Here is a 16,640-nt window from a genome sequence, read left to right on the forward strand (position 1 = left end):
CTCAGAGGTTATGAAATGTGACTCACAACAACGCCTCAAGCAAACGCGACTTCCTGTGTGTTCTGTGTACTACGCAGACAAACAGCAGTGGTACACGCAAGGTAACGTTTAACATCAACTCACCACTCTCGTGTTTGACTAAACGTTGAAGAAATTAAGCTTTAGACGTCAGCATCATCGCTGATTATCGTCAATCAAAGCAGCCAGTACGGAATGCTTCGCTTACATCGATTCCCACAGTGCGTGAGGTGTGCATAATTTTTTTTGTTTCTTTTTCAAAGCGGGGAACGTCACGAGGAAATTTCGACCATTCTGGCGAGTGCAGGGCCTGACTGTAGTACGTTCTCGTTGGCAACCAGGGCCGCGAATTCGCGTGCCAACAGCATCTCCGTGACTCAGAGCTTTCAGTGGCACACGCTGCGATTTCTCGCCTGCATATTCACCGCTCAGCTCGCGGCACGCGTGTCCAGTACCTGACCTGGCTGGGCACCGCCGCGCGCTGGTAGGCGCGCATGCGCTCCTCGCGACGCGCGCGGACAGCTCGCGACGCGTAGGAGCAAACATTGATACTGGCGCGCGTCTCGTACCTAAAAAATATCGCGTCATTTTCGTGGCCCCTGTGCAGGACGACGGCAGCATATTTTAGTTGCGTACTCCAACTGACGCAGAGCCTGATCGAGTTTTTTTCAGGACACTCCTTTGAGCTCGCAGTTCGAGGGTTACCGTGTCACAAATATTGCCGTCGCTTAAAGGAAGTCAAATTATATGTATTTCGCCTAATTACATAATTAGTTATTAACAATTAATCAACTACATTGAATGTTATAATGGGAGCAAAAGTGTCAATCAGGTAATTGTACAACATCCTTGCTCAATACGTGCTGCAGAAGTTTTTCCCTCGCTTGAAAGAAGCCCGCGAGAAGGAGCCGCGTGACTAGTCCCGCGGCAATTTCCCGTGTTTCACACGCACACGCGCACACATTATTATTATTATTATTATTATTATTATTATTATTATTATTATTATTATTATTATTATTATTATTATTGTCAAAGTTATGCGTGCCGCGCTATTCTGCCTCTTTCAGAAACCAGAGTACAGCGAAGGATGAACGCATGAAGTTTAGATCAAGTTGGGACGCTGTGTGAACGCCTGTTCGGGCGATGAGAGGGGTTTCGAGGCGCAGTCGATGCTCGCGTCAGCAGGGCTTCAGGCGTGTACGCCACGTGCTGCCCCCGTGCCGTCCTCCGCTTCCGCGCGGCTCACTCCTGTGCCCGGCTTGGCGCCGACGCAACCGCTTTCTTTCTTGTGGCGGCTTCCGTAAATAGTTCTCCCGCTCTGTCTTTTTGGAACTTGGGCTTTTCTAGTTCGGACGAGGTCCTGCAACGTTGAAAAGCTGTATGTCGCGGCCTGTCGACAGGCGAATTTGGAATGCGAACATTGGCTCGGATTTTTAATTTTTGTCCTAAGCTTGAAGTCAAGGACATGAAATTGCGAACTCGAGCCAATTTCTCGTCAACATGAAAGTGCTTGTAGTTTTTCTTCTCGGAAAAATACCTTTCCATGTGTAACTACTCACGTCCACCTTATGCTATATAAGTAATTTGGTCAGATGAACACGCTTCTCGGTTTAGCGCACGCACGCACGCACGCACGCACGCACGCACGCACACGCGCACGCACACGCGCACGCACACGCACACGCACACGCACACGCACACACACACACACACACACACACACACACACACACACACACACACACACACACACACACACACACACACACTGGCAGATAGAATAAAGGGGGGTCAGTACATAGCCCGTTAGGTTGCTCTAAGAGATATTTCTGTCTGCACCTTCTTGCCTCTTTAGGCGTTATGGCGGATGCCCTTAGCTATCCCACTTTACCCCACCGAGTTCGATTATGCTGCGTGAATTAAATAAAAAAACTCAGCGCCCTTCCACTCCGTGAAGAAGGATGACTAGCGAAGCTGTATATGTGGTCCGCTTAATGGCGAACTACACCTCCGCCGCGGTTCGGCCCGGCAGTGCACTATCTTCGGTATCGGGCCGCGTATGGGGAGTGCTTAACGCCTGCTTCACCTCCGCCGTGGGTCGACCTGGCATTGCACTGTCTTCGAGATCGGCCCAGCTGGAGTTGCTTGAAACAGCGTCATTTGCTTTGTATCCTTCTTCGCTTTCGTGTTTACCCTCCCGCCGCAACATTCCTTCGCAAACGTTTAAGGAGGTAGAGCACGTTTAAGCAGGTGGTGTGTCGAGCACGTCTGTCAGGGCAGTGCTCGTCGTCTTAGTACCAACGGCAGCTAATCGCCAGAAAATGGAATTAACGTGTTCGTTCGTTCGTTCGTTCGTTCGTTCGTTCGTTCGTTCGTTCGTTCGTTCGTTCGTTCGTTCGTTCGTTCGTTCGTTCGTTCGTTCGTTCGTTCGTTCGTTCGTTCGTTCGTTCGTTCGTTCGTTCGTTCGTTCGTTCGTTCGTTCGTTCGTTCGTTCGTTCGTTCGTTCGTTCGTTCGTTCGTTCGTTCGTTCGCTCGTTCGTGCGTGCGTGCGTGCGTGCGTGCGTGCGTGCGTGCGTGCGTTCGTTCGTTCGTTCGTTCGTTCGTTCGTTCTCAGCGAGCTCTTTCATTGGGCATGACTACCATGTGGAATCCAGGTTGACTGCGCATGTCATGTGTACACTAATGCCCCCGTGACACTCGGCTGATCGCTCCATCTGTACCTCTATTATTGCTCTGTACTGCGTCTTTGCTGCATCACGGCACGCTGTGCAGAGAAAACATGAAATGTAGCAAGATTTGTGGGACCCAAATTACATTTGATTGGGAACAGCAGCTGTGGCCTTGGGAATGAGCTGAACGTGCCTGTTCGCATCACCACTTGTGCCACCGAGGCTTCTGACGTCGGAGATGCGCTGCTCGGAGCTAAAAAGGGCAAAGGGGAGGAGATCTCCTTGGCTGGCGCACGGTAGCCGAAGAATGGCAAAGTTGTTGCGTGTGAAAGGGAGGCAGCCCGTGAGCGGTACGAAAATAGCGGCAATGAGCTAGAGAATCACTTGAACGCATCCGTCCGAAACACTTAAAGCAGCATGAGTAGTAGTTCAGGAGTTTTCAAATACGGGCCGGTCATTATGCCTATGCAATCTGAATACTTATCGCCACTTTAAATCTGCTGTTCGCAGTAATTGAGTCAATGGACGCGTCAGGTTAATAATAATAATTGGAGACCGGATGGTTAGACACTAAAAAATGCTGTTTTAGACGCCTATAACAGACACTAAGGCTGTAATTTGAGGCATATATAGGTACCAAATACTGTCCTTTAGGCATTTATAGGCTCAATTAATCAGAAGTCCCGCTGTGAATTTGAGGATAAATTATGATCTCCTAAGGAACACAGCCCACGAAACCCCGGTTATCTGAATGTTCTTTCATTTTCTCGATAAAAGGGAATGTGGCAAGTTGCGTAGGCTACGAGATTTATCAGAAATCTATAGTGATTAGACACCACGCTAAAAATTGTGAGAACAGCGACAAATAAACACAATCTGAAGATTTTAGAGTTTAATGTCGCGCCTTTTTTTTTTCACCGAGCACTGGTTTTGTATGCAGAAAACCAACGCTCAACATCCACAAAAGCTCGTGGCACATATTTGTAGCTCAGAAGGTTCGATGATCCGATGGCCTCTGGAATGACAGAATGTTCGCCGATTAGAGCTTTTTCATATGCAGAAAACCCGGAATTTTTGTCCGAGACACATTGAAGTTTTGAGCTAACTCTATCAGCAACCCTCAAAATTCTGCTTCCTACAGTCACTAGGTTCTAACCTTTTCTTTTAACCTTATGCAAGAAAGCTCACTCAATTCGGTGCCATGGTGGCCTAGAAAAACGATTTCTCCGTTATATGGTTGGGGATGGTGGCTAACCTTTATTGAATGTCCAAATTGAGCCCCACATTCTGAGTCAGAGCTGTGCCGTAGCATTCAAGTTTCTCTAGGATGTCGGCTGAAAGCGTGAGGCGAACGCACAAGTGCGTCAAGTCACGCTCAAGTGTATTGTCGCGTAGCGTCGTTTGAATCCTTCTTGCAGTGATGGTCTCGTCTGCTGCAAAGCTATTAATAATATCCTTTATGCCGGCAAAGTATTATTGGTAATAATCGGCTGCCATCTGTCATGTTTCCCAGCCGGTGAATGATGACATTGTAAATAAAATAAGACTAGGACAAAACATGGAAAAAGGAATGGGCTGCGAAAGTCCAATGTAGGCAGCAACATCAAACGAGGCACATTAGTCACTATAAAGGTGCCACTAAAATGTTAGGCCTAGACGCATAGCTCGTTCTTATATGTTAAATAGGCACGATAAGGACGTAATGAAAACAAAAATAGTTTTTTTCCTGAAGTTTTCTCTAATAGTAATAACAACAATAATAAGAATTCTCCGAGCCCTTCGAAATGTACAGAACAATCTTTCTCACCTTGAGTACGCATCGGCCGTCTGGAATGAAAGCTGTAAAACCAGCAGTGAATTCATAGAACGGGTCCAGAAAAAGTTGTCAATGCTCTAATGTCCAACGTATACCATATGCTGCGCTGAATTTCAAACCTCAAAATTTTGGTTTAAACCCAGGAAACTTAACGTATAGCGTGTAGTAGCGAATTTGATACGTTAGAGCGAGCTGAGAACAAATCAATTACTAATGATTTATTTAATTACTATGCTAATAGAGATTTAACTCGAACGATATTTTATACTCCCCCCTCCCCCTCCCCCGTAGAAATGTACTCACCATGACTAGAAATAAAGTTCAACAAGTTCTACTTTTCCTTGTTGTGAAACAGTTTGGGCATTCCATCGGGCAGTGGTCATTGTAACGCCAGCACTGAATTTTCTTCTAGCGCAGTTGCATTATCGTCGCTACTATCACTTTGTTGCCGACGTAATCACGTTGACCTTCTGTTAATTAAATATAAGCATGAAGTTTACAAATCCGTAACTCTGCACCAAAAATAAATACCGAAGTTTTCTGTAAACTGCATCCGTTAGTGCATCTGAAGCGGACAAGTTTGATACAATAATTTACTGCATAAGCGAATACAGTCATGTCTCGTTAATATGGCCGCCAAAGTCAAGAACACAAACATCAAAGAATAATAGTTCCAAAAAAGAACACTGTTTATTCAGCAAAAAGAAAAAAAAAACGAGATGTAGGTTTACACTGATGTCTTCGATCCTACTGTATTGTCCAGAGAAGCGTCCAGCCTTGCCTTTTATGCGCGGCGAATATTGTCACGTAGTCGTAGTAGCGGCGAGCGCGATCATCAGTCATCGATAATCTGATGCTCGGGGAAGCGTGTGGGGTTTTAAACATTTATCATGGAATGGTTCTAGCGTTCTCACTGGTCGTCGCGCCAGTTCCATAATGTGCTGGATACACGCGTCGTGCAGGCAATCTGATCCCGTGTCCATGGTAACGAGACAAAAATACATGTATTTACCCGTTTCGTCCCCAGAATAGCCGTCCATAGTCTGGACTGCGGGTTTCTATATTAACGGGGCAAAATTTCATGGCGAGAGACCGGTCGCCAAAAATTGTGTCCATATTGCGGGGTGTCCATATTGACTGGGTCTATATTAACGAGACATGGCTGTATGTTACAATGTTTATGAGGGTTAATTTTCCGAAAGTCCTACTCACATATTATAGGCATACTTTATAACTTACATAATACATGAATATTGTCCGCTTTAGATGTATTAGCAAGTGCTGTTTACAAAAGTGTGGCATTACTTTTTATTGCCGAGGTAAAAAGTTGCAAACGTGATAGTTTCGATTTTTTTTATTTTGCGATTTTCAACCATCTTTATTAAAACGTTGCCGGCCTAAATCGAAATTCTGATTCCTACAGTCACTAGATTATAACCTTTTCTTTTAAATTTATGCAGCAAACCTAATTCATTTCAGTGCCGTGGTGGCCAAGAAAAACGAGGTCTCCGTTCTCAGGTGTTTAGATAGGAGCCCCCCAAGCTAAACCTTCTCGACGAATAGATTACTTATATAGCACAGAATTTAAACCTACGAAGTAATGCCAGTTGGTTCACTTCTATACTGCGTAATCACACACTACAACGTGGCATAAAAACTCGTCATATAGTGTCAGCTCATAGGTACGCATAGGTACGCCCGATGTAACGCGGCTCAGCATTTTCAACGGCTCCTCTGAATTTATTATATGTGGCCTACCCCATTCTTATACCATTGGATGTGTGCCCATTATCAGCCAATTCCCCAGGTGCTGCTGGGGCATAAGGGGTATAGAATCCCGAAATTTGTTTGCACATATATGCGTTTTACTTCTCTGTGCATGCGCGTTCTTTCCTCGACAAGTAAGCTTCGTACATCGGCTTCGTCCTCGTGACTAACTACTACGGCTACACGCGACGAGACCGTACACTGTACATGGCATCTGCTACTGCTGCTCCATTCCTGCCAACTTTCCAACATTGCGTTGAATCTGCGCGTTCTTCTTTTTTTTTTTTTTAAATCTCCAGAGTAGTAAATTTTACAGTGTACGTTGGTAAAGTGCTTAGTAAACGTGCACTTCTCCCGCGGATAGAGCCTCCAAAACTCGGTATAATCCTTGAATTTAGCGCCGATATGCGAGCGTATATTTACAGCGCGGGAAAACCTTGAACAGGAGCGTTCTCGCTGCAAAAATACTTTCCTCTGCAATGTGACCTGATATAAGGCGTTTAAGCCGATCTATGAAAACTGTTTCAACGGGCTTCGTGCAAGGTTCTTTGGAATTCGCTCAAGCAAATAAAAGATAAATAAACGAAAAAAGACGGAAAAGAATGATTGTTCGACGAGAAGATTTCTTTGCCTACTACGGTTTACGGACTTCGCAAAAAGGAAGGGGGCATGCCGAGCGGATATATCTAGTATATCTGCACGACAGGTGCGGCGAGCGTCAGGGCAAACAAGCGCTGGCGCAGCGCATATTTGCACGCGCGTACAAGTGCTTAATGGTCGCACTGTTTTCAGACTATCAGGGGAGGAATATTAAGTAGCTTCGCTTCTTCTGATGGCGGTGCGCCTTGACTCCTGATCAGTGGCACTGGCAAAAGAAGGGAGCAAAAAAAGAAATAAGTGAAATAATTTTGCCAGGAACGTCGCGCAAGCGACGAGTGCATACCTCTCTCGGCCTTGGATTAATGCTGATAAAGACATGACGCACTTATCTCCACCGCTGCATAGCTCTCTTGTTTTCATATTCTAAGCGCGAGTACGCCTGCCCGTATGGCACATGCACAGCGAGGCTCCCGCCAAACAAATTCGCCAATGAAACCGGACTGACTTACCGCCTTGCATTTTCGCGTCGCACGTGCGTCGATGGTTTGGAATGCAGTTTAACTAGCTTGTGTTTAGCACGGTGGCGCTAGACCAGACTTGTAAACGTAAAAAAAAAAAAAGTAACCGATTACAATGAAAATTACTTCATTGAAAATTAAAATTGATTACAATTGTCGATTGCTGCCCCACGAAAGTAATTGAGTAATTACACAATAGTAATCGATTACTTCTACTACGCTTTCCTTCGAACTTTTATTGTCATTGCATAAATACAGTAAACAAAACCAGCCGGCCTGGCACTTTCCGTGGGGCCTCCGCAGCCATTCATACATTGCTTGTCTGCACTGACAACTGCATCTAAAAAATTTCGTCGGTCATCGTCCCTTTTATTTTTTTGCAAAGGCACCAGGAGCGACACCGAAACCATGCTCGAGGAGGAAAAAGAGGGGAAGACGGGGAGCTTTATAATTCGCCAGTTCGCTCGATGTGCGCGCTGCGGGAAGTCGGACGGTGTTGTAATGCATGCGCATAAGATTAGGGCTGTTCGGCAGCTCGGTCCTCTTAAATTTAGACGCTCATAAAAGGACTTTAGGTCATCTATAACGCGCCGCGCTTCATGGTTGCTGGGAGTTGGAGAAGACGCTCCCGGTTGGGGGGGCAATAGAAAGCTGAAAGGATCTTACGTGTATGATTTCCTGGCTTTAACGTCCTAACTGGCCTTCGCTTTCGAGACATATATCAGCACCTGGTCAATTTGTCGGCCAACATTTGGCGGAGCGCATTAAGATGAACAAACAAATACTGAGCCACGAGGTTTGGCTGTCTGGAGGTGCGCATTTGGGAGGCTGCTGCGTGGCACGATTTCGAGCGTTCTACTGTAATTTTCGCCAAATTCAGGTTTTTGAAGCTGCCTCGTTTGTTACAGCTTGTCTTTCCAATTAAGTATTTGGTTAATTAATTATGGGGTTTTACGTGCCAAAACCACTTTCTGATTATGAGGCACGCCTTAGTGGAGGACTCCGGAAATTTCGACCACCTGGGGTTATTTAACGTGCACCTAAATCTAAGCACACGGGTGTTTTCGCATTTCGCCCCCATCGAAATGCGGCCGCCGTGGCCGGGATTCGATCCCGCGACCTCGTGCTCAGCAGCCCAACACCATAGCTACTGAGCATAAGTAATTGGTTACATAATTAGTTATTAAAAAGTAATTGAATTACAATAAGCGCCACCGAGTAAACAACGTAATTGTTAAATTACAAGAATGTAATTGATTACAAGTACCATGTAATTCGTTACGTAGAGGTCTGCGCTAGACCCGCTGCAGTGGGTCTTTAACGGCGTTCTGCTTCTGAACACAAGGTCGCGGGTTCGATTATCGGCTCGTGGCGGCTAATGCAGAAACTGTCGTGCAGTGAGTTTAAGGGGTTTAAAACTAATCCGCAGCACTGCCCTCCTCCCTCCTCAATAGCCAGATTGTGGCTTTATAACGGTAGACCCCATAATTTATTTTGTTTCCGTTGTGCGCCAGCAACTTCACGGATTCGTATAGTGCGTGTAAGTTGCTGCGTGCAGAGACGGCGCAGGGGAGCCGTCATGGCGCCTTCGGCAAGCGTACTGCGGGTTTAAACGCCGACTTGCGCAACCATCGCACATGCAAGTCGTCGCGCGAGTGTTCGCGCTTCACAGCCTTCTGAACGCGACTTGTTGAAGACTGACCTGAACTGCCATCGTCCCCCGGATAAGCAGCAAAATGCACTTATCACCCGCTGCCGTCAAGGGCCATTCTGCAGTCGTAAATGGTCGCACAGCTCCCTTACGTATAGTGTTGCTGTGTTTTACAGCGAAGCTGTTTACCTCTAGCCCCTGTATGCATCCCCCTAATGCGTTGCCGGGACACACACACACACCCTGGCCGGCTTACGTTCGTATCACGGCGCGTGCACGGGAATGTGTGGGCCGCTCCCGGAGACAGTGCAATACCGGGTGGACCTGCGGCGGAGGTAAAGCAGGCTTCAAGCACTCCGCAAACTTCCAAAAGTAAGTTTAATATCTTGGATTCAAATAGAACCACATAAATTCGGCGTTGCAAGAGAAACGCTATTTATATATAGCGTTTCTTACTGTAGCAAGATGGCCTTCGAATCATGCGCTTTATTGGTTTTAAACCCTGCTTGACAACTAATGAGAGGGCAAAAGGGCGTGGCGCCTGTGCACGTTGTCTGGGCTTCTGTGGTCATAACGTCGCGCGCGTCGGAGGTGCCGGTGCGGCGACACCAGCGGTGGCGGCGTATGCGTGGGAGGGTCGGTGACCGCAGCGGCACTTGTGCCGGCGTAGTGTGGTTGCTTATTTAAAAATATATATATATAGGATTTCATAATGCATGCAACCCATGTATGCAGCCTAGACAGCTTCGATGATAATCCGTTCCCATATGAATGTTGCGGTCCTACAAATTTTTTCGTCGCCTGCTGTGAGGGGACAATATAATTTTTTGATTTCTTATTATTTCTATACTAAGACTGGCCACGACCGAAAAGCTTCCTTTGTGTATTTAGATCAGTGCGAAGATAGCAAAGAAAAAGAAGAAGGGGGGGGGGGTGAGTAGAAAGACAGAGCAGTTTGCATGCAGTAGACAGGACTGTTTGGACAAAATTCTCTCTCTCTCTCTCTCTCTCTCTCTCTCTCTCTCTCTCTCTCTCTCTCTCTCTTTCTTTCTTTATTCCGTTTCCTTCCTTCCTACTAACCTGTATGTTTTTCAACCTGTAATTCCAGCTCCTTTCAAACACGTTGCACCACCGGAGCCAAGAATCCTATCCGGTTTGCCTTCCTTTCATTTTGATTTTACTGTGACGGCAGTTAAAAACTGGAATCTGTATATGTTTTTGGAGTTATACTAACTCTAAGTTTTTTTTACTATAGCTTTTCCGTCGTGTAGTGGTCGTCGTTATCGCGTCGTCAGGCCACCTCCTCGCGGTCGGCTTCACCACCATCAGAAAAAGGTGCCAGTCGCTTGAACTGCAACATCAAGATCGCAAAGTGACGTCCTCGAGTGTCCTATAGGCGGATCAGTCGTTGCCTTCGGTTCGGACTCCTGAGTCTATATATATAGAGTATTTATAGTGCATCATGTGGAGTGCAATGGAGACCTAGTGTTGACTCTTCCGAGATGGGCTTTTGCCAAGGAAGGACTCACCCAGCCAGTGTAGCTAGCTGAATCAACACTGCTTGGGAGACCAGGAAGCGTATAGTGGTAAAGACTGGGCCTTGTGTATCGCTTTCTTGCTTGAGGATGCCCGAGGAACGCCCGAAGGCACGCGGATACCTTTCCTATGTGTGATCTCTAGAGGTTCATTTGGCAGTTCGCGAACTCTATATGATCATATCTGCTATAATGCTGCTGGATAAACAAGTTTTTGGGTGCGACCTGTTCTGGCAGAGACGCAGTGTCCTTTGCTTCACGGATTGGTTGGTGCGCGCCCGACTCGCGTCGACACCCACCAGCTTGACCGCACAAGTCTTCAAGCGTCGCCATTGCCGTCGTCACAAGGATGTTGCGAGAAGCTTTCGGTACCCTTGCAAAACACATAGATGTTGTTCGGTTATCAACAGAGAAATTATATTGAAGTCAACAAGCAGTCAACAGAAATACAAGTTTTTTTTTCAGCTACTTTTATAAATTATTTCAAATAGCTTAGAGAGAGGGAGAGAGAGGTATGCATACATTTTGCTCATGTGTGGGTCCGCAGCAGTTTTACCCATCACTTCTTTGACGTATTGTATGAGTGCAGCCAGAAAATTGTTTCGTTTAGAATGCTAAGTGCACCAGCGTCTGCCGTGCAGAGAAACCATTTGCAAAAGTGGGGACTCTGTAAAACTTTTTTAAGTTGCGATCGCAACCTGTAAGGTCAACTTAAGTGGCTGACTGCTATAAATTTTGCCTACGCTGAGTTTGCCCGATGTTCGTGGGCTGCATGTCATTAAAACACCAATCACTCTGCTTCTTACACTGCGGGGAATACGAAGTCGTCTGACGGTCACAGCGAGCTCTTTAAGACAGTTAAGTGGGCGGAAGGCCGAGAGGGATGTTTGTTCGTGCCTGCCCAAAATGTGTCGGCAAATGACGTTCAAACGTGTGCCACTGCCAATCGCCAAGGAAACTGGTTGCAGCCCAGATCACCTGGGATTTCACCTTGGGCTTTGCGATGCTTTGGCGTGAGCGAGTTTGTTAATGGTGGCGAATGCTTCACGGAAAGGGTCTAGCAAAGGAGAGAGAGAGAGAGTGAGTGAGTGAGTGAGTGAGTGAGTGAGTGAGTGAGTGAGTGAGTGAGTGAGTGAGTGAGAGAGAGAGAGAGAGAGAGAGAGAGAGAGAGAGAGAGAGAGAGAGAGAGAGCCGAAGTGCTGGGATTCTCGGCCGGAGTCTCCGCTTGCAGTCACATCCTGTTTGTGCCTCCAGGTTTCCGCTCTCCGTTTTCGCGCGGTTCGCGCGCAATGTCCACGCGGATGCGCAGGCGCGTTTCCTTTTGTTCGAGGCGGGCGGCGTCTTTTTGTTTCTCGTCGGATGATCCAACTGCGGGATGCGGACGTGGGCCGGTGAAAATGGAGCCGCCCGGGCTGCACTTGTCTTTAGTGCGTTGCCGCGGCGTGTGGCGGAGTCGACCTGCCGTCCTGCCTGCTGGTAGGAGACGACGTACGAGCAGGCGCAACTCGCATTCGTCTCTTGTACCTGCTCGCGGCAACTCTGATCCGCGCTGCTGCTGACGGCTTGGCCAGAACTTTACGGCGAGGCCAGATGGCGCTACAGGGTGAGGACCAAGTCGGCGAACCGCAGCATCTCTCGGCGGTAAGATTTATGCGGAATCGAGCCGGTATCCGTCGCTCTTTTCATCATTTTGTCAGTGGCTCTTCTCTAGCGCGTTCACTCGGTGCATTTAGTTTGGTGACTGCTAGAGTAAAATAAACTGTATGAGAAGTCGTTCTCTCCCAATGATGTGTTAGCCGTTGCAGCAGCAAGATAAAATAAACTTGGAGCTGCCGGATTCGAGACCATTCATTAGATAGTGAGGATCTCGAATCCGCAGTTTTGATGCCTTCAGGTGTAGCATGTGTGGGTTTATTGACCTGTTGCCTTCTCCCCAAAAGTTCACGTAGACGTTACGCCTACGGCAGAAAGGATGTTCCACATTCGTCGCCAAGGCCATGAGTGGTGGCGCTGGCTAACGCTCCCTGGTTAGTTCTAATAGATAGACTTAAGTACCCCAGAAAGTGGATGGGAAAACGGCGCTGCGGTACCTGAATTGGTAAGAACATCGCACGCGTAATGCGTAGACGTGAATTCGTATCCTACCTGTGGCCAGTTGTTTTTCTCACCCACTTTTATTCCCATGTATTTAGCATTTCCTAACTTCAATTAATAACTGCTAGATAAGTTCCACTATACTGCCTGTGGTGTCATTGTTTGTTGGCTTCTTATTACAAACACACACACACACTATATATATATATATATATATATATATATATATATATATATATATATATATATATATATATATATATATATATATATATATATATATATATATATATATTAGTCGGCCCTGCGGCGTAAAACGCGTGTTGCGTGCTGGAGGAGGGTATTTAAAAAAAATCATTTGTGGTTGTAAGAAGAACGAAAAGGAGTAGATAATTCTGCTGGCCGCCCTGTAACTATTTATTTGACATTTGACACGGGAGCATCGGCCAGCAGGGATCAGAGATAATGGGGTGAAACGTGGACAGCATAGGAAAAAGTAGGGAGAGGAGGAGAGAACAAAAGCATAGACTGGCTGTTTACAATACTCACATGCAGTACATTCATTACACCGTTCTTCCCACCAGCGTTGTTCCTTCGTGGCGTAAGCATCTGCTCTTTCCCCTCATCTTGGTCTTTCTGATCCCTGCTCACTCCTTTCTTCACCCACCGTTCAAGTGGACAGTCTGTTTTTCCATCTGTTATTGCAATAGAATGGTGATGCGGACAAAGATCCTTGGGATATACTGGCACGCGCACCCACTCTGGGGTGATTGGCCAAATGCAGACAAAGCATCAGCGCATCTAAATGTGTCGTTCTTTTTCCATCCATGACCAAAATTTTTTGCTCGCTTGTATTCTTCTTTGAATGCATGGTAGCTCCAGTAGCTCTCTCTGGGTTTGTATACAATGTTTCTCGCCGAAAGATGGCGGGCTTTTCGCCCAGTAAAGCGTTAAAATATCAAATAAAAGCGCCTGTATGCGACTATGCACTACAAGTATTATTTGTCGTGCAGGAAAACGACGGTAACTAATCGCATAAAGTCGTTGCGAAACGCCCAAATTTGTGCGAAGCGGAGCTGTTTATGAGAAAGCGCAGAGGAAACTCTCGTGGCTGGCACAATTTGCGCCAATGTTTACCACGGACGCGAATGCGACCGGAGACAGAGTCGTACGTATACGTGACCAGCGCCGCGCGTATTACCGTCATTTTTCACTGATTACAGCTCAAACGCAGCAATCGTCGTTAAAGTGCGAGAAAAGATGATGTAGGCTTCACGAACGGTGCCTCCGAGTCACTTGTGCATGACCGGGTAATGATAGGCTTTAGGGTTACCAATTGCGCTGACCCAGAGTCGCGCGGTGGCCGGAGGGGCTCGCAAAAGGCCGAGTTTCGCCCCTAAAGATAGTCCTTTAAGGACATCTCGCGGCTCGCCGAAATCAAAATAATTGTCCGTTGAACAGAGATGTCGTCGGCGTGCTTCTACTGTGAAGGGATAAGAGAACGAAAGCGCGCACAAGCTGTGTGTGTCAACACTTCCATTTCTCGAGTCTCCTTGTGTTTCACCTTGCTTGGCCGTCTTTTGCTCCGTGTGTCCTCGTTGATTAACTCCCACGAAAGCCGTCCACCGGCATCGTTTTATTCTATATTCCTTGGGCCGCACGCTTGCCTCGCACACAGCTGTTTTGGCGAGAACGTAAGAAGAACGCTTGTACCCCTGTCACACTGGGCGTTTTAATGTCATTCGAACTGAATGGTACGAGCATCGAATGACATTATTCGGTTGCTACACAGCGATATTTAATGCCATTAGCACCGAATGACTTCGGCAATTGAATGAGTTCGAGAAACTCGTTCGGCTTCGCACTCGGAGCGAATGTGTACTCTCAATCCCAGAAACAAAGCAAAACAGGACACAGCACTTGCAAATTGAAAACCGTACTCGTATAGAAATAACAACGTTTGCGTGTTTTATTGGACTTGTTACTTTAAAGAGGCAAAATCTGTGCGGCAGGCTGTCGCAAAATGTTGTTACTCTCCAGCTCAGCAGCGTCTGGCCGCCGCCCATGCCGCCGCCACTCTGCTCGTCGGCCATAGAACGTCTAATCGCTTCCTCTGATTATTACGCCTTGCTCGTAATGCAAACTACGCAGCGACTAATCGCTTCACCTCCTGCAACTTAGCGTCGTCGTCCTATGGTGGCTAGAAGGGAGAGGTGACGCCAGCGCCGGCATATCCGCCGAGAAAGCGCGATCCTCTCGTTCATGCGCTGCCGCAAAGGCCGCGGTGGCGCTGCGGTCAGCTTGGCGATGCAGTCACGCGGTTGCGCGCGTGTGCAGCTTCCCGCGGTGTCTGGCCGGCGCGACAGCGTTCCTGTTTCTTCGCGGCTGCCAAAGTGTTCTCTCGTTTATGGCAATGTGTGTTTCGCTGCTGACATGTTAATGTGAGTGCCGGACTTCGCCGAACAGATGACTTGCAACGCAAAAAACGCGAGGCAGCGTCACTGCTTCGCCCCTGGCTGCACGTCCGGCTATGTGTCGTCAAGGCAGCAGGGAGGGTGCTCTAAGTTGCATATTTCTTCAAGGTCGAACGTCTTAATTCTTTATTTAGTGAAAAATGATATCCTTGCCTCCCCATTTCTTAGTGGGTGTTCAATGTTTAATGTTTTTTTTTTTTCAAGTTACACAGAAGCATGTGTATATGTGGTATCTTGTATTTTGAATTACCCTGAATGTATGATGTCCAGTGCTTTGCTATTACTACGATGTGCAATAAATTTTTGCTATGCTTTGTATTACCTGTTCTGAACCCCATTTACATTTCGTAGGAGTAAGCTGACGCTTCATATTACTGAAACTTAAGGAGTGGAAGACACCGGCCAAAGAACAGCCAACCTTTTTTTCTCTCATTTAATACCCCTTTTAATTTCCTTTTTACATATTCATTTATGCCCTGAGGCAATAAACAACGTTATTTAAAATATGCAATCGCACGGACCCGAAACATATTTCCATCCTAATTCTTTTGGTGTCTCCTACTGTCGTCATGTACTATCTTGACCACACGGGACTCATTCGGACCTTTCAATTCCTGAAACTGAAAGGATTCGCGAATAACGCTTTAGATACGCCGATGTCTTACGCAGCAGATGTATTGCAGAGGCAACCACTCGATTTTAATGTTTTTGTTTGTGGGGTTTCACGTGCCAAAGTGACTCAGGCTATGAGAGATGCCGTAGTGGAGGCATGAAGGACTCTGGAAATTTCGACCACCTGGGGTTCTTTGACGTGTACTAACATCCCACAGCAAACGGGCGCCTTGTTTTTCGCCTCCATCGAAAAGCGGCCGCCGCGGCCGGGATGCCATCCCTCATCCTTGGGCACACCAATCGGGCGCCCTAACCACTGCACCACCACGGCTTAAAATTGCATTCTGTCAGCCGTAGTCACGTTCGACTAGCGTTTAATGAGCTAAACCATTGCTTGCAACAACATCATTGAAAGGCCGACGCGTTGCGTGCACGGCAGGCCTGCGTCCTTGCGTATGCTCAAAGCCAGCGGCGCGTACCAAGCATCGCATTACGGCCAACAGCGCCACCTACGCCCGGCTTGAAATGGAGGAGCGGCTTCCATCCGCCGTTGGCGTCACCTCTCCCTTCTAGCCACCATAGTCGTCCAGCGTCGCTATGTCAGCCATTTTGTTTGTTTTCAATTCATCGGCTACTCAGGTGGCTAAGCCTTGTTTTGGCTTATAGTGGCCACATAGTCTGAAATAGAACTTTTTTATACGCATTACTAAAATTTTTTTTCTCAGTGAATTCACGTCACAAAAATATATTTAAATATATGGATTGCTTATGCAAGCACTTTATACCTACCTTGTTCTACTTTAGTTGCCACGTTTGTTTCGGAATGATCGCGCCGTCGATATCGCCACCGAACGACATTAATTTTTCGAGTGTAGCACCTCCG

The 16,640-nt window shown here is 47.0% G+C and overlaps 1 protein-coding gene and 1 pseudogene across 9 annotated transcripts in view; one reads left to right on the forward strand and one right to left on the reverse strand.

The window, feature by feature from the left end:
• Positions 1–16,640, forward strand: part of Ae2 (anion exchange protein Ae2) — a 335,868-nt gene that overhangs the window by 211,526 nt on the left and 107,702 nt on the right. The window contains exon 1 of one of the 9 annotated variants that reach the window (XM_075676763.1): positions 11,956–12,218. The exons of 6 other annotated variants lie outside the window; for them this stretch is intronic. In XM_075676763.1, coding sequence (XP_075532878.1) covers positions 12,168–12,218 — 51 coding nt within the window. In that variant the 5' untranslated portion in view covers positions 11,956–12,167. Of the gene's footprint in view, positions 1–11,955; positions 12,219–16,640 lie in introns of those variants that run through there. 2 more of the 9 variants (XM_075676759.1, XM_075676762.1) reach the window with 2 other exon arrangements.
• LOC142566450 (U2 spliceosomal RNA) lies at positions 9,324–9,442 on the reverse strand (annotated as a pseudogene).

This window comes from Dermacentor variabilis, unplaced genomic scaffold, assembly GCF_050947875.1.
Source record: "Dermacentor variabilis isolate Ectoservices unplaced genomic scaffold, ASM5094787v1 scaffold_12, whole genome shotgun sequence".
Classification (NCBI taxonomy): Eukaryota; Metazoa; Arthropoda; class Arachnida; order Ixodida; family Ixodidae; genus Dermacentor; species Dermacentor variabilis.